This window comes from Mustela nivalis (assembly GCF_964662115.1).
Source record: "Mustela nivalis genome assembly, chromosome: 6".
Classification (NCBI taxonomy): domain Eukaryota; kingdom Metazoa; phylum Chordata; class Mammalia; order Carnivora; family Mustelidae; genus Mustela; species Mustela nivalis.
The window spans coordinates 13,843,541-13,863,010 of NC_139025.1; the positions used below are offsets into that span (position 1 = coordinate 13,843,541).

General features: G+C 51.3%; 1 protein-coding gene across 8 annotated transcripts in view; it reads right to left on the reverse strand.

The window, feature by feature from the left end:
- The window catches only part of DPF3 (double PHD fingers 3), a 262,662-nt gene that overhangs the window by 89,969 nt on the left and 153,223 nt on the right, over positions 1-19,470 (reverse strand). For all 8 annotated transcript variants that reach the window (XR_014312417.1, XR_014312418.1, XR_014312419.1 and 5 more), the window contains exon 6: positions 14,272-14,350. Coding sequence is in view for 5 of the 8 variants with exons in the window: in XM_082733505.1 (XP_082589631.1) it covers positions 14,272-14,350 (79 nt within the window). In the remaining 3 variants the exon portion in view is untranslated. The remainder of the gene's footprint in view (positions 1-14,271; positions 14,351-19,470) is intronic.

Here is a 19,470-nt window from a genome sequence, read left to right on the forward strand (position 1 = left end):
GGCGGGAGGGAGTTTAAAAGACAGGGCTAGGAGGAACTGGAGATAATACAGCAAGATGTCTGACCCCAAAATAAAGCTTCTAACCCAAGTACCAGGCCTTTGAATGACTTCCTCCCAGGGACAAAAGATTTCTAAGATTTATCTTGGTGGAATTGTACCTGGATCAGACTGCTACGTTTTGATGGAAAGAAATGCCTTAGAAATCCTACTTTGACTGGATTGGAAGCAAAGGAAAACCCAGTGCTATTTAACGATACCTCCCTGCCACACCGAACACAGACCGACCAGCTTCACGGGCATGAGACCCGTGCCTTCAGACCGGGTCCATGCTCAGAAGGACCCCACGCTTGGCATAAGGCTTTGCTGTCACCATCTTGAAATTCTGAACACATATTGAATAAAGGGTCCCTCATCGTCATTTTGCACTGGGCTCCATAAATTGTGTATCTGGTCTTGGAAACCTGCTGGGGCTGGGGTCAGAGATCAGGGAATAAGTTACTCAAAACAAAGAACCTGACAGCACCGACAGGCAGGTGCTGCCTCATGGAACACAGACCCCAAGCAGCCCTGAGCTGGGAGTAAAACGCTGTCTGCAGTAACCTTGAAAATCTGGCCCAGGCATGCCTGTGCCCCCCTTCAGAGAGGCAGCTTCTGGCTGGTGAGTAACGGGGTAGGCTGGGTCTGAGCTGCTGGGACTCAAAGCCCTGTCACGTCTGCTACCGACCACCTGTGTGATCTGGGCTGAGTTGCTAAACCTCTCTGTGCCTCCGCATCCTCTGGAGATAACAGGGATGATCACCACAGCACATCTGCCTCACTTCGTCTGAGGCGCCTCTCTGTGAAAGAAACACATTTAGAACAGTGCCTAGGGGCGTCTGGGTGGTTCAGTTGGTTAAGTGGCTGCCTTCGGCTCAGGTCATGATCCCAGGATTCTGGGATTGAGCCCCGCATCGGGTTCCCTGCTCAGCAGGGTGCCCGCTTCTCTCCCTCCACTGCTCTGCTTACTTGTGCTTTCTCTCTATCTCTCTGTCAAATAAATATATAAATCTTTTTTAAAAATAAATTTTAAAAAATGAAACAGTGCCTGGCTGGTCGGGAGGGGCAGCCATTGTCCGCTATTATCAGCTTCACAGCCATCAAAGCAAAGGGAATAAACCCAAAAGGGGAGGGGGTAGCTAGCCATCTCTCCTCTGCAGATGGGGGCGAGGGAGTCGCCAGAAAAAGAGGGTGGGGAAAGTACACTGAAAATAAAGTCTTAGAACCATCTGCTCTCCCTTTATCACGTCAGCAGCCTCACTCTGGAATTCTCCGCCGTGCAGAATCCCACCGAGCCCCAGGACTGCTGAAGCGTTCAGAGACGGCTGCGCCCCATCTTCCTACCGCAGTCTCTGTCCCCTCCCCGGAGCCCGCTCCTTTGTGTCCTGGCCCTCTGAAGCCATCACCCCAGGGACCGGTCAAACCCGGTCCAGGCACAGCCTGAGGCCCTTCTTTTCACCTTGGCAAGCGTGCACCTGGATTTGTGTTCCTGGCACGGCGCTCGGAGGGGACCGGCTGTGACAGTAAGGAAGGTCCAGCTTGCCTTCCTCTCTCTCCTTCCCCTGGGGCGCATCCATCTGTCAAGTTGCAGAAATAGTGCTTGCCCACTACCCCATCCAGGGGCCGGATTCTCCAGGTAGCACCTCCCGCCTGGAGTTATGAATACCTTCAGTGTTGCCCCAGAATACCTACAGCGCCCCCCTCCCCGCTCCAAGCCCACCCCGCTGGCACCCTGTCTGGGGGAGCAGGGTGCAGGGAGGAGGCGGTGGCGGAGGAGGAGGACGGGGAATCAGGGGCAGTTTGTGCGAACAAAGCCGGCTGCCGCAGACAGCAGAATCCTTCCTGCAGGGGAGAAGCAGCCGCCTTCCCCACTGATAACTTAATGACTCTGGCACATTTTCATCAGCCCAACTTGGAGCACGCAGTGGGTATCTGAGCCAGTGGTTTCCGAGAGACTGAAAGCAATTACAGGATGAGCGTCCAACGACAAAGCCTGGGCCCTGGGAGTCACCGGGCCGCATCTCATTCCCAGTTCTGCCCCGTGGCACTTTTCACACGACCCGAGGATGCTACTTCCCTCTCTCTGCAGCTCCACTTCCTCGGTCTGTAAAATCGACCCAGCAGTGCCTGTCCGCCGCCGAGGCCTCCAGACCGTCACACTTACAGACTGCGAGGCAGGCACACAGTCCCGCGCGGGAGTTCCAAGTGGCCCACAAGATAAGGATTGTCGGGCCCCACTTTACAGATGGGGAAACTGAGTCTGAGGGCGTTGAAGCAACTCCCTCAAGGGCAGGGCAGGATTTGAACTCAGGTCTGCCTGGCTTTGAAGCACGTGACTGAACAATGTGCTATCTTCCATCGGGACGCCCCTGCCACTGCCTGGAGCTGACCTCCACGGCCCCTCGCCCTCTGTCTCTGGTTTGGCCGGCGGGAGGCACGGACAGAAGAATGGCAGGTGAGAAGAGGAAGATGGGGATTTGTGCCCTGCCCTCCCTGCTGGGGCAGCGTGCTGGCACGGGCACCATCCACCCTCCCTCGTCCTGGGCACCACACCGTGTGTCCTCCCCCTGCCCCTTGGCACCTTCCCCCTCTCCCTGCCGGCACTTGCTAACGGGCCCACATCTCCTTCATCATCCTGTCAGCCGCTGCTCGTCCCTTCAGCCCTTCTGAGTAGAATCCTATGTCCCACTGGGCCCAGGACGGATACGCAAGGAGGCCCATCTGACAAGGGAATCATACGCTGCCAGACCGGGTCATAGACACTGGGGGCTCCCCATGCCTTCCTGACTTCTCTCCGCAGAACCATGTGGGGGATGGAGGAACGCCCGCGACCAGTCCCCCGGGGAAGGAGAAGCCCCAGTGAGGAAAGCCCTGTGGGACGCAGCGTGGGATAAAACCCGGAGGCTACTTCAAAAAGCCACCAGGGCAGACTTGCTCGTGGTGGGGAATTAATCCCTACGACTATTTTTAACGCCTAGGCCTTAAAGAGCCAACGATGGCTCCACGGACCCAAATGAGGAGGGGAGCCCGGGTCCTGCAGTGTCTGAGCATCGAGAGGCCCCCCTTGGACAAGTCCCAGGGGGCTCTTCCTCCTGGTCCAGATGTCCAAGGCCCAGACACGTTGGGTGGCCTCTGGGAGGCCGGGGATCTGGTCCTGGCTCTCCTACCCACTAGCTATGCACCTGTGGACAAACCCCATACTTCTCTGGGCCTTGGGTTTCCCCAACTGTAAAACAGGACAGCTGAATCAAATGATCTCAAAGTCCTTTGATTCTAGCACTTGGTGATTCTCTGTTTTCTCTGGGCTCTCTGAGGCCTGTATGCCTCAGCAACTAGTCCCTGGACCCTGAGAGGAAACCAGTGTCAGCTCTCGGCCTTAGGACCCACCCAGGGCAGCCTATATCCCTATCCCCATCCCCCAACTAACCCAGGTCGGCAGCTGCCTTCCTGTGGCTTCGTTTCTTCTTCCAGGCCACACTTGGTGCTTCTTTGAAACGGAGTTCTTCCGGATAGAAGCACAGCGGGGATGGAATAAGGGTGGGATGTAACATCCTGATTTTTCAAAGCCACATTCCTTGGGGTCTGGCACGGACCCATGTATTAGGAATGAGCCCAGAGACAGGATCTATCAAATGCCAGTGATCCGCAAGTCCTGTGTCTTCAATGAGGGAGGGCATTCTGCTTATTTCAGGAATTTGCTGTATACTGAATGTGACTCTGGTTTTTAAAAAACAGGAAGAATGGAGACAAGCAACAAGCCTTCCATTTCTAAATACTATATAACCCGATTTCAGATCCCCAGCAGAGAATGCAGAAACTCCCAAAACCAAAGCATTAAGTGTGTTAGTGGGACTCTTCCCTGCCTCACTGAGAAGCAGGGTAGCAGAACTCTAGTGAACTCTGGGATCTGCCTGGCTGGGCGACCTTGGGCAAGTTACTTAATCTCTCCAAACCTTGGTTTCCTGGTCTGGAAAATGGGGCTGATGACAGTTCACATCTCACCTGGGTGTTATGAGAACTGAAAGAGCTCATCCTTGGGAAGTACTCAACACAGTGACGGCCTTACGCCCACTCAACGTAAGGCGTGCTTGCTAGCTTCTCTGGTCCCTGACGCCTCCAGCAGGCAGGGCACAGAACAGAACTGGGGACCCAAGCTCTACTTTCCTAACTTGGCATTTAAAAAAATAAATAAATATTTATTGAGCACAACTATGAACCAGACAGTGAGCTGTTTCTGCACACAGTCTCATTTAACCCTCTGGGAAACCCTCTAAGGTTAATCTTATTGTGCTCACTTGACACAAAAAAGAAAGCAAAGCTCAGAGAGGTTTGGGGATTTGCCCAAGGTCACAGCCAGGAAGGGATGTAGCAAAGATTCAAATCCTGGAGTTCTGACTCAAGAACGGCCTCCTGGGGTCCCCTTGCAGAGACCGTATCTTCAGCCCTTATTCTGGTGTGTCCTACCCTGGCACGTCCTTAATCTACTTAAAGGACAAAATATAATTCTGTTTTTAATCATGCATTTAAAATTACCTAAATAATAAATGTAAATGTCAACATTTTGGGGGAAAATAAACAAAGAAATGTTAAAAAAAAAATAAAAATTAGACATGTTACCATAAAGTATGGCAGCCCCCAGATCTGGAAATGTGGCTAGGGTGCTCTCCCTCAGGCTCTCCACAGGAACATCTGCCATCAACTCTGCCTCAGATGCAGATGAGGTTTTATTTGGGAGTCCCGACCTACCCGGTGTGTCCCACTGGCCTTTCCCTGAGGTAGACTCCCATCCACCTACAGCATCCACATAAGTGCCTTGCTTCCTTTGGGGAACCAAATGCCCATTAGCATGTGGTGAATATTGCTGCCTGGATGTCCTACTAGTTCCACATACTCCTGTGTCCGTTTCCTCATTCCCCAAAATTAACTTCTCCTCTAGAATATTCTAGTTAAGCCTCCTCATGTCTTCATGACCCAAGCTCAAGACTTCGATAGCTCCTCCCTCTCGCTTGGACCCCACATCCCATTCTGCAGGATTTTCACTCATAAAGTCTCTCCAGTTGGCCCCATCTACTTTGTCCTTGCTGTCACCACCATCCAGACTTCGCATCTTCTCCTATCTCCTTCTCAGCCCTCAGGCTGTAGGCTCTCTGCCCTGAATACACCTTTCCAGAACACACCTTTCTGGGATCATTATGTTCACAAGTGACGATGCAGGCCCACCTCTAAGCAAATCAGCCTGCCATTCCCAGTACCCTTGTCCCATGCTGAACCCCCCAGTCTTCCTACCCCAGTGCTCTGTTCTGGCCAAGCTGGTCTCTCCCCATCCTGCTGTGTGCATCCCACACTCCTGCACATTTTGGGAGCAACCACTGTGCTAGGGCTGGGATGCAGGGTGAATGTCGCATACCTCCTGCCCTCCAGAGGCTCACAGTCCAGCCCAAAGAACTGACAGACTGCCATCATCCAGTGTGACAGGTGGTGGCCTACACAAGGTAAGGCAGATCCCAGGAAAAGGTGAGTGACAGGAGAGGGGGGAGACACTGTAGAGTGGGGGAGGGAGGCATTGCTGACTGGGATCCAATCCTGGCTCCACCATTTTTTTTGCTGGGTGACCTCAGGAAAGCTAATTAACCCCTCTTCTCCCCAGTCCCCTTATCTGTAGGATGGAGGTGACCAGACCATCTGTCTCATGGCACTTCTGTGAGGGTTCAAGAATTAATATAGATAAAACCCACAGAACGTTCCAGGCCCATAATATAAGTCCACGAACTTCTGCTATTATTGCTATTACCCCGCTGGTCTGCCACCACCAACTCCCACACATACTCCTCCCTCCGGGGAGAATAAATTCAATTCAACACACATTCACGCAAGCCCTGCTTGGCCTCCTAGGGAAGCAGCCTCTGACACAGCAGCTCCTGCCCCCCGCCCACCACTCCCTCCCCTGAATCCCGACAGCGCTCTCTATCTACTCAGTGAACTATACCTGGCCGGGTGTTATCTCTGTGATAGCGGCCTTATCTTTCCAACTCTACTGGAGATGGAGGACAGAAGGAACCAGCGAAGGAGGAAGAAACATTCATTAAGCATATCCCAGGTGCAAACATTTTTATATCCATCATCGCACGTGCCTTTCCCAACCATGCACCATCCCCACTCCACACCTGGACCTGGAGCCTCCCAGCAGCAAAACGATTATTTCAAAAGGCCCCAGGTAACAAGCGAACAACCAGCAGAACCCCCATCTGACCTCGGCTTTTTCTCACTCCAAAGTCAGGTCACGTCCCTCTTCACAGAGCTCTCTCTCTCTCACTCTCACCTGGGCGGCCCTGACCTTGCTGCCCACTTCCCTTACCCCCGACTGCGACTGGAAGTGAGACACATCAAAAGCTGTGCCCCAGGCCCTTTGACCTCACAATTCCACTCCTAGGAAATCATGAAAGCATTATGCAAAGATACAGCCTCAATATTGTTGGCAATAGTGAACAAACTTTAAACTGTCTAAATGTCCAACAAGCGGAACACGGCTGGAGCAAACTGGGGCGTGCCCACGTGATGGGACACCATATAGCCCTCCAATGTCATTAACATGCCTTTACTGACCTAAAGCGATGCTTCCCATGTACTGTTGAGTGGGGGGATGGGTGAAAACGGTTTGTACCATGGTGTGCACGCATGCGCACGCACGTGTGTGCATGTGTATGTCTGTGTGCCTGTGTGTGTGTGTGTGTGTGTGTGTGTGTACAGAGAGACGGAGATAGAATCCTCAAATGATATACAAAACCAAAACGGAAGCTATCTCTCAGGAGAAAGCTTATGGGTGATTTTTATTTCTCCTTTATGCATATCTGTGATTTCTGATTTTTCTGCAATGAGTAGGTATTATTTCCATAGAAAAGATCATTAAAAAAAAAACTGCTGCCCATTTTCATATCTATCCTGTTACTGGTTCCTCTGCATCTTGGTAGGAATTATTTGCCACCAAGTTTGCATTCAGGAACGGCTAGCTGAGCATCGGCTCTGGCTGGAGGACAAAATAATTCAAGAGGGCGTGGGCTACAGCTCAGAAAAGGCAAACCAAGTCCTTGAGAGCCCGGAGGTGCGGGCCAGGGGCGGGGAGGGCAGGGCAGGCCGCAGGAGCAAGGAAGGAGAGACAGGCAGGTGTGAGGGGAGCGGAGAGAAAAGCGGGCAGCTTCTCTTCAGCCCTGCCTGGGGGACCGCCCTGCTGGGACACCGTGCAACCTGTGTCCGTGACAGGATGGCATTTAAATATTTAAAAAGACCCAGCTTTGCCGTAACAAATGCACTCAATCTCCAGGGATCAATCCCATGCCACTGGCCCTGCTCCACAAATCAAGTTTCTGGGGCACAGAGCCTTCCTCACCCTCCCCTGCCGCACCCCATGCAAGGACCTGCAAGATAATAGCGCGGACAACTGAGTGATGAGCCCAGCTTCCCTTCAGTGACAGGGGCAGCCAGCCTGAAGGCCGCGTTATTGGCTTTTCCACTGCAGCTCGAAGCTAAAAGCACATGAGCCTTAGAGAATGTGGGGCCTTAATGCCCTCAAAAGGAAAAAAAAAAAAAATTTTTTTTTTAATAAGACTGCAATAGTCATCTGATTCTCCCGGTACACTCAGGTAAGGGGGAATCCAGAGTAATTTTAGGAAGTTGAGGTCAAGCAGATTTTCTGAGACTACGTTGGGTGCAAGCTGCGTCTGGCCCATTTGCCAGTCCACCCAGCCCACAGCCCCCCTCAGCCTGCGAATGTGATGGTCCGACATCTTGTCTCCAGGGAGAAGAGACTCATCGTTAAGCCACTGCCTGGAAAGAAAGGAGCCCATGGCGTGGGGAAGGGGTGCTGATGGGAGAGGTCGAGATACTCAAGAAAGGAGACCCCTCATTGACGAATCAGGAAAGTGACGTCCTCGCCCCTGAAGGATAGAACCAGGACCATACCCCCAGACTTTTTGCTTTTCCTCCCAAACCCTTCTCCCTCCAGGATTCCACAACCAAGAATGGCAGGAAGGAACCCCAAACCCTATTCTGAAACTGCCCCATTTGGACATAGTTAACCCCCACTGAATTTCTAGAAGGGAGGCAAACCGCAAAGTGGCCATGATTTCAGTCACGGGCCACACAATCAAAAACACATGCCTGTAGGGGGAGAGGTGGTGGAGACCAAGGTTCTTACTGATCTGGAGACTGAGTTGGGTGCCCCCACTCCTGGAGTGTGAGTACCAGACAGCACTCAGCTGAGTCATGCTCCCAGGAGGACTCTGACCATGCCTATTTGCCTTTTGTCACTAATCCACTCTAATGCCCCAGTTTGGGGGAGAGGGTGATTTTAATAGATTTAAATGTAAAAGGCTTAAAAGTGTATAATCTATTCCATTCCTGCCAGCCTGACGCCTAGAAGCCATCTGTTACCAGTGGACATGGCTTCATCTCATAAGTGAGATGTATGGGATCATTAATTCACTTCTGGTTGTTCTTTAGAGATGGGGAGACAGGGTGGGCAGAGGGGGGGAGGGAGAGGGGAGAGAGAATCCTAAGCAGTCTCCATGGCCAGTGAAGAGCCGACTCGGGGCCCAGTCTCATGACCCTGAGATCATGACCTACGCCAAAATCAAGAGTCAGACACTCAACCAACTGAGCCACTGAGGCGCTCCATTAATTCACTTTCAAAGGTTTATTTATTTATTTATTTATTTGAGGCAGGGGAGGGGCAAAGGGGGCGAGATAGAGAGAGAATCTTAAGCAGACCTCGGGCTGAGCGCAGAGCCCAATGTGGGGCTTGATCTCATAATCCTGAGATCACAACCGAAGCCAAAACGAAGAGTCAGACGCTTAACTGGCTGTGCCACCCAGGCACCCCTAATTCACTTTTAAAACATGTTTTTTCCTCAACTCTCAGGAGAGCCAAACTCCAGGGTAGGAGGGCATATTTTCCCAGCAGTATGTGTGGACACGTCCCTTCACCTCTCTGCACCCTGGTTTCTTCATACTAAAGCGAGGTCAACTGTCCCTGCCTCTCAAGGTTATGGTGAGGACTTACAGAGACCACGCACGGAACGGGCTCGGCACCGCGCTCCGCACGCTGTAAGCGCTGTGAGCAGGCGTTATCACCGCGATCCGAAAAAACTGGAAACAAAAGACGAGCGCTGGCAAGGCTGTGGAGAAACTGGAACACTTGGATGCTGCTGGTGAGAATGCAAAATGGTGCAGCTGCTCTGGAAAATAGTACGAAGGTGCCTCAAAAAACTAAAAATAGAATTGCCACAGGCTCCAGCAATCCCACTTCTGGGTATTTGTCCAAAAGAACGGAAATCAGGATCTCAAAGAATTAGCACTCCCAGGTTCATGGCAGCACTATTCGCAGTAGCCAAGATGTGGAAACAACCTAATTGTCCATTAACAGATGCACTGATGACGAAAATTTGGTAGATCCATACAACAGAATATTCCCCATCTTTTAAAAAAGAAGGAATCCTTCAATATGCAACAGCATGAATGGATCAAGAGGACGTTGTGCTGGGTGAAAGAAGCCAGTCCCAGCAAAGCCAATACTGCATGACTCCACTTACACAAGTAGCCAACCTCATAGCATCCGAGGGGGCAGTGGTGGTAGCTGGAGGCTGGTGGAGAAGGGGGTTAGGAAATCACTAAGCAATGGGCGGAAGGTTTCAGTCGAGGAAGATGAATAAGCCGTACACATCTTCTGCCCAGCACCGTGCCTGTATTCAGCAATATCTATCATACACTAAAAATGTATTAAGAAGGTAGGTGTTAAGTATTCTTTCTACAGTAAAATGAACTTAATTTCTTTTTTTATTTTTAAAGAAAAAACTGGGAATGGGCAGCTGGATGGCTCCGCCAGTTAAGTATCTGCCTTTGGCTCAGGTCATGATCCTGAGGACCGGGGATGGAGCCCTGCTCCGCGGAGAGCTTGCTTCACCCTCTCCCTCTGCCCCTCCCCGCTGCTTGCACTCTCTCACTCTCTCAATCAAATTTTTAAAATCTTTTTAAAAAAAGAAAAAAAGGAAGAGAAAAGAAAAAAACTGGGAAAGAAGAAAAAAAAAAAAAAAAACCTCCATGACTCACGTTCATTGTGCCCAGGGAAAGGGGTAAATGGGAGCTTTGCTCCACTCTACATGGCTGCTGCTTAGAGACACAGTGTTCTCCCTTTCTCCCCTCTGAAAATCATCCCCCCACCCCACCACCATCCTCTCTCCTATGATGCTACTTGAACAAAGACAATGGCAAAGTAGGTCTCATCCAGAGTCAGTCCCAGTGATGCTAATAGAAAATTCAGGGCTGGGAGCCGTTGGAGAGAGAAGAGATAAACATTTAGAATGATTTTTAAAACATCCCAGTAGCCCAACCCAAGGATTGCTCTCGTATGTCTGTCTCCAGTTATCATCCCACCTCTAAAAGGGGGCTAATGATACTGTTAGGATTTAAAGCTATTAAGTAAATTAAGGCCAAGTGCTGGATTGCTGAGCTTTATATAGGACTGCTGAGTTTTAGATCAATGCTGAGAAAAAAACGGGAAAGGAAAATTTCTAAAGAGACCAACTAAAACAGTGCGGCAAGCCTATGGCCATTGGCTTGGAGAATTCCTGAAGACTCTAGAACTTCCGGATGCCAAAAGCAGGGAACAATAAAAAGGCTAGAAGCCTTCGAATTTGAATGAAGTAGACCAGTCACTCTGAAAATTCAGAAGGAATTCCCCTGAGGAGCTCACAAAAAATATAGGTTCCTGAGCCTGCTCCCCATGGTTCTGATGCAGAAAGTCCAGTATGAGGCCCAGGAATCACATTTTAATAAGCATCTTGGTTCCCTCCGTGCAGATGGCCCAGGTCCACATTTCGACAAACACCGACAGCCTTCCCCACAAAGTCATAATCAGTTGCTCTGTGGATAAGAAACACTTTTCTTTGACAAGAGATTGAAACAGAAGAACCAGAATTTTACTCCTAAAGCTTGGTAAACATTAAGGATAATTACAGGGATTGGTTACTTGCTGGAAAATGAAGCATTCACGTACACACACACCACACAGACTGGGTAAAAAAATAAATTATGTTCAGATGATTTAGTACTTCTCTGAGATGGAATAAATTCGATGGCTGAGTGAAAGGCAACAGGCAAACTATCTATCACCTGAAGTTAGCAGCTAAGATAATATTTCAACCACCCATCCTGAGAGGGGTGCTTGGACCAAGAACATTATAGGACAACTACATTTAGGAATACAACCAAGAAGGGTTCAACATAATCACACCTGAAAGATAGCTATTACTACTCCACATATAAACCCAGGAGGAGGTGGCGGGGTACAAGGTGGCCTAATATTTTCATAAATAACTCTGGAGATGGAGTGGGGATTATGCAAATCAAACCATAGACAACACAACAATGGCAGGGATTGCAAATCTGCAGAGGATGAAATTCAACTACGGGGCAATGTCTTTAAATTTGCCTTTATTGAATCTTGTATATTGAAGTCACATATTATTGTATCTCTTTATTGAGATTCAATAGGGCTAAATGCAGAGTGATTTATGGAAGAAAGAATAATCAAATGCATGAAGTAGAAAGGGGCACGCACCTGGCGAGGCATGGGGTCAGGACAGGCCCAGCATGGAAGGTCGTAGGCATAGCGCACAGGGCAATGGGGGGGCAAGTACTTCAGTTCTCTACACATACCGGCTGTTATTAAGAGCCGATGTGTAAAAAAAACAGGGAAGTGTGTCTGCTACTCTCAGGCTACTTGGCCTTGGTGTTACTTCCAGTGGGAGTGCCGAACTTAAATGTAAACCAGGAAGGGAATTTAGAGCAGGCCATCACAGAGGTTATGGGATGTGGCCCTAGATAATAAACCAAGAATGCAAGGGGACGTGAAAAGCAACCCCAGAATAGACAAAATACTCAATGGGCCTATTTCGGGGACAAAGATGCGTAAAAGATAAGGGGGCAAAAGACAAAATCTGCTAAAATGGAAAATTTAGCTCCTATTAAGGGAAAACAATCATTCAGAGCACAGTTGGAATCATGAAAGAAAGGGGAGTTTATGGTGACACCATCCCTGGGGACACTCAAGGAGGTGACCGGACACCTCTCTACTTAGGATCCATTAGAGATTATTAAAAGCATTCCTTGCTCTGTTCGGGGGTGGAGGGTGGGCCTCATGACCTCTCCAAAGGTCATCCCTATCCCAAAGGATCATGTGTCTGAAGGGCACCAGATAAAAATAAAGTCTATTAATCACCAAGCTGCCACACAATTCCCTACGAGAGCCAGGAGAGAGAAGGGCAATCTATGGTAGACCGTGGCCCCCGAGGGAGGAGAAGGGAGGCCAGGGCTGCATGGGCAGAGCCAAGGAATCAGCCACTGAGACTTCCAGAAAGCCAACATCAGGCTTTTGTATAGTCCTCCGGAGCATCACGGGCTAAACAGAAGGAGGAAGAGACTGCGGGGAAGGGGACAGAAAAAGAGCGAATGGCCCTGGGAGCTCCTAATCACAGTGACAAGGGTTGGGGGAAGGACAGGACATAAGCACTCGGTGCAGACACCCACAGAGGGTGCTCCATGGAGGTAACAGGCGAGGAAGAGGACGGTAGAAAAAGGAGTGAAGAGAGGAAGGGAGAGGTGGGTGAGGAAGGGCGTGCCAGGGGTGTCTGGGAATTTATGGGATTATGGGCTGCAAGTCTCATGAAAACTGAAGAGATGGAGCAAAAAAGTAATCCCACTAGCTATGGGAGCAGAAAATCAGATCACAAAAATGAAGCTATTTAAGAGAGAAATTGAATGGCAGTGCCCCAGTCCCAAAGCAGCTGTTGGCATTCTTGGGGGCTGGGCGGCTCCAGCCAGACACAGCTGGAAAGTCCGCTCTGCGGGGTTCAGAAGGACCCTTCTCAGCCCGCAACCAGTCCCCAGAGGGCTCACGTGCTAGGGCTTCGGTGCAGCCGAACAAAACAGAGGCCCTTCCGGGAGGCAAGACCCAGGCCAAACCAGGGACCTCTTGACTTCGCCCAGAGTCACCAGCCCCCATGCCCTGCCTCCTCTTGGCTCTGGAACAAAACCGCTGTGGGACGGAGATGTTACCTGCAAGAGTTGTCTCGTGAGTGCCATCGGTACGGTGTATTAAGCAGCCAAATGGGGGTCATGGAGTTTGAGTTCTTCTAGCAAAATGTTCTCCAACCAGCTGTCACCCCACCAGGCACAGAACAACTTTTTGAAATCAAAAGAGGCCAGTGAAGAGGGAGGAAAGGAGCACCAGCCCCGATGTGCTCCCTGAGCCCCGTCTCCCCCATTCACCCTCTGCTTCCACAGCGAATGCGGACACCGCCAGATGCCGGCGGAAGGAACCACCGAGCCACAGCCCTGCCCGAGCCACCTCGCTGCCCTTCCCCCGTGGCCCAGCTCTGCGTCCTTGGAGCAGAAAAGACATGAAGGGAAGATGGTCAGGGAGTGTGGTTTCTAGGGCAGTCCCTGCTGTGAAACGAGCAGATGGCGCCCCAAGCAGTGAGAGATATCTAGGGCAAGGATTTTAAACCCACCACCCAATGCTCCGGTAGGTGAGAGAGACAACAGTGTTCCAGCCGAGAGCAATCCCTCGGAGCTGCAGGGTCAATCCCTGCTCCCTGCCCCAGCCCCGTCTGCACCCCCTAAACCAGGACCAGCCAGTCCTTGCCCAAGCGGTGCCTCTGAAGCAAGCAAGAAAGGCCGGAGATGGACCTCCAGGGGGCCATTTATTAAGCTAAGTCGTCGTCCGAGGAAGATTCGTAACTTGCCCTACCTGGGACAGGAGAGAGAGAAGGAAATGAAAGCGAAACATGAAAAGCCAAAGGAGCCAAGTACCTTTGTCGGAGGAGTTTGAGTTATGCTTTTGTTTGTAACTCTCTGAAACAGAGAAAGAAACAGAGGATGAATCTGAGAGAGAGAGAGAGAGAGAGAGCTCACCAGAAGAAAGCCACGGTGGGAGAGGGGCCAGAGACAGGAGGCCGGCACCCCTGGCTGGCTTCTCCCTCACGCACAAACACCTGAGTGGGCGAAGCCTTGACCAGAGGCAACAAGAAATGGTGCCTTGGCGGCAGGCATGCGAGCTGGGGGGCAGGCCCAAGAGGGGGAGCCAGCGAGGCTGAGGCTGGGGGTGCGACAGCCAGGGAAGCACAGGGAAAGGGGTGCGGGGTCGGGGGGCAGGGTCAGGAAGGCAGCCCTGGCCGTACTTACTGTCACAGACGTAAGGTTTGTCATGGTCTTCCTGAGAGGCGGCATCGTGCCTCCTCCGGCCACCTGCTGAGCCACGGGCCTGGGGAGACAAGGAACCGGGATGCCCGTTATGGAGATGCTCGCTACGGCTCCTGAGCACATCCTCTGTGAGGCCCCAAGCGCTTCACCCACATCTCTTCCTCTGGTCTTCCTCACAGCCTTTGAACCAATACCAACCCCATTTTACAGCCTGGAAACGGAGGCCCAGAGAGGTCAGGGAACTTGCTCCGGAGCACTCAGCTACTCACCCACGTCATCTCATGAAATGCTCACAACTCCAAGAGAGGTACTACTTTTCTCCCCATTTTACAGATCGGGAGACTGAGGCAACCCCAGGTTAAGTAGCTCGCCCAGGGTCCCTCCGCTATGAAACGCGGAGCCAGGACGTAAACTCACAACAGTCTGACTGCAAAAGCCTTCATCTTCCCCATCCTTGTTCTCTATGGTTGCCACCGGGACCTCCTCCTCCTGCTGCCTATCCTTCTAGCATCATCGGCCCCACACGGAGATGCCCACCCTGCTCCCTTCAGCCGACCGGATGATGGAGGCCTGGAGCAGGGAGTGTGACTGCAGTCATCACCCCGGGCTCTCGCCCCTGGCTCACACAGTCCTCTTCAAGTCTCTCAGGGGCCAGCCAGGCCTGGAATCCAGTCCGGGCATGGCGGTGAGCTCTCCTCAGCCCTCTCCCCTGCTCCTCCTGGGGGGTGACCGTCTGCTGAGGCCTCCCGGTATGACCTGCCTCAGGCCTCTGGCCAGTAACAAAGGCCTTGACACCTCACAGTCTCCTGGGGCCAGACTCCTGATCCCACCACCCTGCGGGCATCTCCAGAAAGAGCCGGCCCAGCCTGGGGCGGGGGTGGGAAGCATTCCACCTCCAGGGGTGGAGGAGAGCAGCCAGAGAGGGTGCTGGCAGCGCGGCAGCCCCGGGACAGCAGCTGCAAGAACGTGGCAAGGTTTATTTTTAAACCTTTGTAAGTCCCACACGGTCACGTGGGTAGCACCCCGGCCGCCTCCAGGTCATTCTCTGGTAATGAGTAGCAGTAAACTCCCAACCAGGGAAAGGGCCTGCTGAGGGCTTTGGGGACAGAGAAGGGGCCGCAGCAGATGAGAAATAAAGCATGGCAGCCACCTGGGGTGCAGGGGAAACGGGGCAGTCCCTGGGGCTGGGCCTGGACAAGCGGCCCTTTCAGGGCCAAAAGGACTGTGATGCTCACACACACACACACACACACACACACACACACTCACTCACTTGCGGGGGATTTCACAGCGGAAAGGCCTGTACCCCAGGCCTGCGATGTTCACACGCTCTCACAAAACACGCACTCTTCACAGTCAACACCACCTGCCAAGCTACCACCTCCGCCGCCTCCTCAGCGCATCTCTCTCCAAAACAAATTACGAAATTCCTCCTCCCCGCTTCCCTCCCTCCCACCGCTTTGCCTCGCTGCCTCCCCAGCCCCCACCCAAGCCCGCGGCCCCCAGTAGCCGCCCGCCCCCCCAACCCCGGCCCTCATTACTCAGAGTTGACCGGCAGGGGGAGCTGTGAGGTGCTGCGGTCACCCGGGGGCACAGACAGGCCTCAGCGACAACGACCACGACGACAGGGAGGGAGGTCACACTCAGCTGCCCCCCCCCACGCCCCCATGGTGAAGCCAGGGACAGCTTGACGTGCGCAGCCCGCAGCCCTGTCACAGCCGCCTGCAGCAGGTGAAAGCAAGTCAAGCAGAATGACGAGCCAACAGCAGACGCGGGGAAGGGGCTCTGAGACTAAAAATACCGCCTGGGCCAAGAGGAGGGGAAGCGCGCACTCGTGGGGGAGCTGCCAGCGGAAGGGGGAGGGCCTCCGCTGAGAGCCAGGGCTGGATCTCACCCCGCAGGACAGACCAGCACTGTGGCTTCCACACTCTCCCTGAGCCTTGGTTTCCTCAACTGCAAAATGGGTACACGCAAGGGAATCGCTCAAACTTGGAAACTCAGAATCCCGCTAGTTTGCTCAGATGTCACGTCCCCCGAGAAGCCCTCCCTGACCAACCTAGATCCATTCATAGCCTCTCCATCATTCTCTTTCCCCTGCCCAGCTATATGTTTGGTCCCGACACTTAGCGTGGTCTGACATTATATTATACATGTTTTTGCTGTACCTGTTGATCTCTCTCCCGAATAAGAGCTGGAAAACGCCTAACTTGGGCCGCACTATATTCAGAACCTGATACGGGGCCTGCCACTTAAGACGCATTTAATAAGCCTGGGCTGAATCAGTGGGTCCGTCAGTCAGTCCCCGAGTCGGCCATCTTTGGTTCTCCTTCATTCTTTATATCAAAATGCTGTTGTTTCTTCCTTCAAAGGCCATCTTAGACTTTGCATTTCCCTTCTGTTCCACATTTTAATCCAGGAGCCCATCCACTGACCCTGAGCGGCTCAAAGAACCCACCAGCTGGGGTTCTACCTCTGCACTGCCCTTCCCAGTCCACCCTGGGACTCCCAGATCAGTTCAGGTCACTCATTCATTCATTCATTGCCATCTAACACCCACTGACACACCCAACAGCAACCTAGTGCCAATCTTCTCAGGTTCCTCTCGTGCTCATATATGATCCCTGCCACTGACCAGCCTCTCCTCTGCCACCCACAGTGCTCCGCGGTTTTGCCCCACTAACATCCCACTCCTCCAAGAACTTGCCTCCGGCCAGACCAAGGAGTAAAAAGAACATCAGCTTTAAAGTCAGACAGGCATGGGTTTAATCACCAGGCATGTGTCTGTAAACAAGTTACTTCTCTAGGTTTTCATTTTCTCAGCTGTAAAATGGGCACAGCAACACCTTTAGTGCAGAGTTGCTGAGAGGGTTTGCGCTAAGAGTGTGTGAAACCGCAGGGGACAGAGCCACATCCACAGGAAGTGCTTGATAAATTACGTCCCCTTCTTGTCCAAGCTGATTTCTTCTCTCTCCTCTGAACTTTTATTGCATTTGGTTAGCGCACAGGCAGAAGCCTGCTGTTTTCTAATTGTATCATGGCCATTCGCATTTTCTCCTCAATTTAATCCCAAGGTCCTTAGGAGCAAAGACGGCATTTCACACTTTGGTACGAACACCCAACACTTAGATCGATGTTGGGCACAGAGCATCCCAAGCTCTCTTACATGTATCAGGTCAGTTCATTCCTACCGTACACCATGAGTTACAGAAAGTAATACTATTCCCATCGGCACATGATGAGACCAGCTCCTAAGGTTTGTGACACATCCACAGTCACAGAATCAGTAGAAGGAGCACAGCCTAGGTTCTAGACTCTATTCTGTAAAACTTTGGGAAGCTGACTGTCCAAAAGAAACCAGTCCTCCCTCTCTGAGAATTGTCCATCCCACTCCACTCCTCCCCACCCCACCTCCCATTCAGACACTGGTAAACCTTGATTAAGACAGCCTTGATTGTACCACGTGGCCCGGCCCCACTGGCCTCAGTTGATTGGCTGGCTCAAAAGTGATCACATGACCTAAGCTGGGCCAATCAGATTCCACCTCCAAAGCACCTGGCGTTGGGGCAATGACTGCAGTGAACACAGGCACAGGAACTGGGAGCCCGTCAATGCGGGAGATACGGAGTTAAGGACACAGAGAAGCAGGAAACACAATCTTCTGACCAAAAAATAAAGAAGCAGCTGGGGCCACAAACGGCCTAGGTTCTTTCCCTGTCCTAAGTCCCTGCCATTTTCTTGCCCTTCCTGAGAGTTGAAGCTTCAAAAATTGTACATATTTGGGGCAATAACCCAGTCGCTTTTCAAATACTCCCTGTTTTTGCTGAAGTGTGGAGTTTCTTGCAATTAAAAGACCCTTGACTCGGGCTCAGGGAGCTAGTTCCTCTACGGGAGCTGTTCTCAAGTAATGGCTCACATGGGGGTCTGCATCACAGCACTGAATATTCCGAGAATGTTCCTTGAAACTTTACACTCTCGTTCTCTCACAAGTGCACCGTGTGGCATTTTCCAGAGGCTCCCTGACATGATGATGTCCTCGCTCTGGGTGCTGGTGTATTCTGAAGATTAACGTTTTTTCTGCTTGAATTTCTAATACAGTAAGTATCACTAGTTATAACCCACCAGACAATAGCTTTCAGGAGGGCTCTCAGTAATTTTTAAGTAAAGAATTCCTGAGACAAAAAAAAAAAAAAAAAGAGAGAGAAAGAGAGAGAACCATAGCTCCCTATTCTTGCTATTTATTTATTTGTGGGGTTTTTAAAATATTTTATTTATTTATTTGAGAGAGAAAGCATGAATGAGGAGGAGAGGGAGAACAGATTCCCTGCCGAGCAGGGAGCTGGATGGAGGGCTTCATCCCAGGACCCTGGGATCATGACCTGAGCAGAAGGCAGACACTCAACAGACTGAGCCACCCAGGTGCCCCCCCTATCCTTGCTATTTAAAATGTGACCTTCAGACCAGCAGTGCAGGCATCACCTGGGAGCTTGTTAACCAGACAAACTCTCAGTGCCCCCCACACCCCCAGACCCACTGCGTCTGAATTTGCTCTTTAACAACATCACCACGAGCTTCTCATGCACATTAGTTTGAGAAGCATGGGACTGCACCACAGCACATCAATGAACAGTTCCTGATTGACTGATTGATTGATTGATAATGCTCACATGGATGGCTTCCAGGGATTTCATGAATTTTAAAGAGTTTGGATTCCTTGGGCTAAAGTTAGCAAAGGTGCAATTATTAATTGTTGGATCTGATCGTCAGAACTCCAAGTGTTGTTCCCTTTGCACCCTCTGAGCAATGTCTAGACTTTATTAAGCACTCAGAATTGTCTGGGTATTAGTACTCCCATTTTCCTGATGAAAAACTGAGGCCCAGAGTATTACTATAATTTAATCAAGATGATGAGGTTACATAATTCACCCAAAGTCTAGTAAATAGTGGAGCTGGGATTTGAACTCATGGTTCAAACAGGGCAGAGGCTGTTCTTGGAATCACTACCTCACCCCTAACTTCCTCAATGAGTGCACAAAGCACCTAGGGGTCTTGTCAAAGTGCAGGCTCTAATTTAGTCCATCTTGGGTGTGTCTGATAACCCCCAAGTGGTCCTGAGGTCGAAGTCCAGGGACCACACATTGAGGTTCCACCTATCAGTCCTGACAACAGAAACGCTCTCTGGGA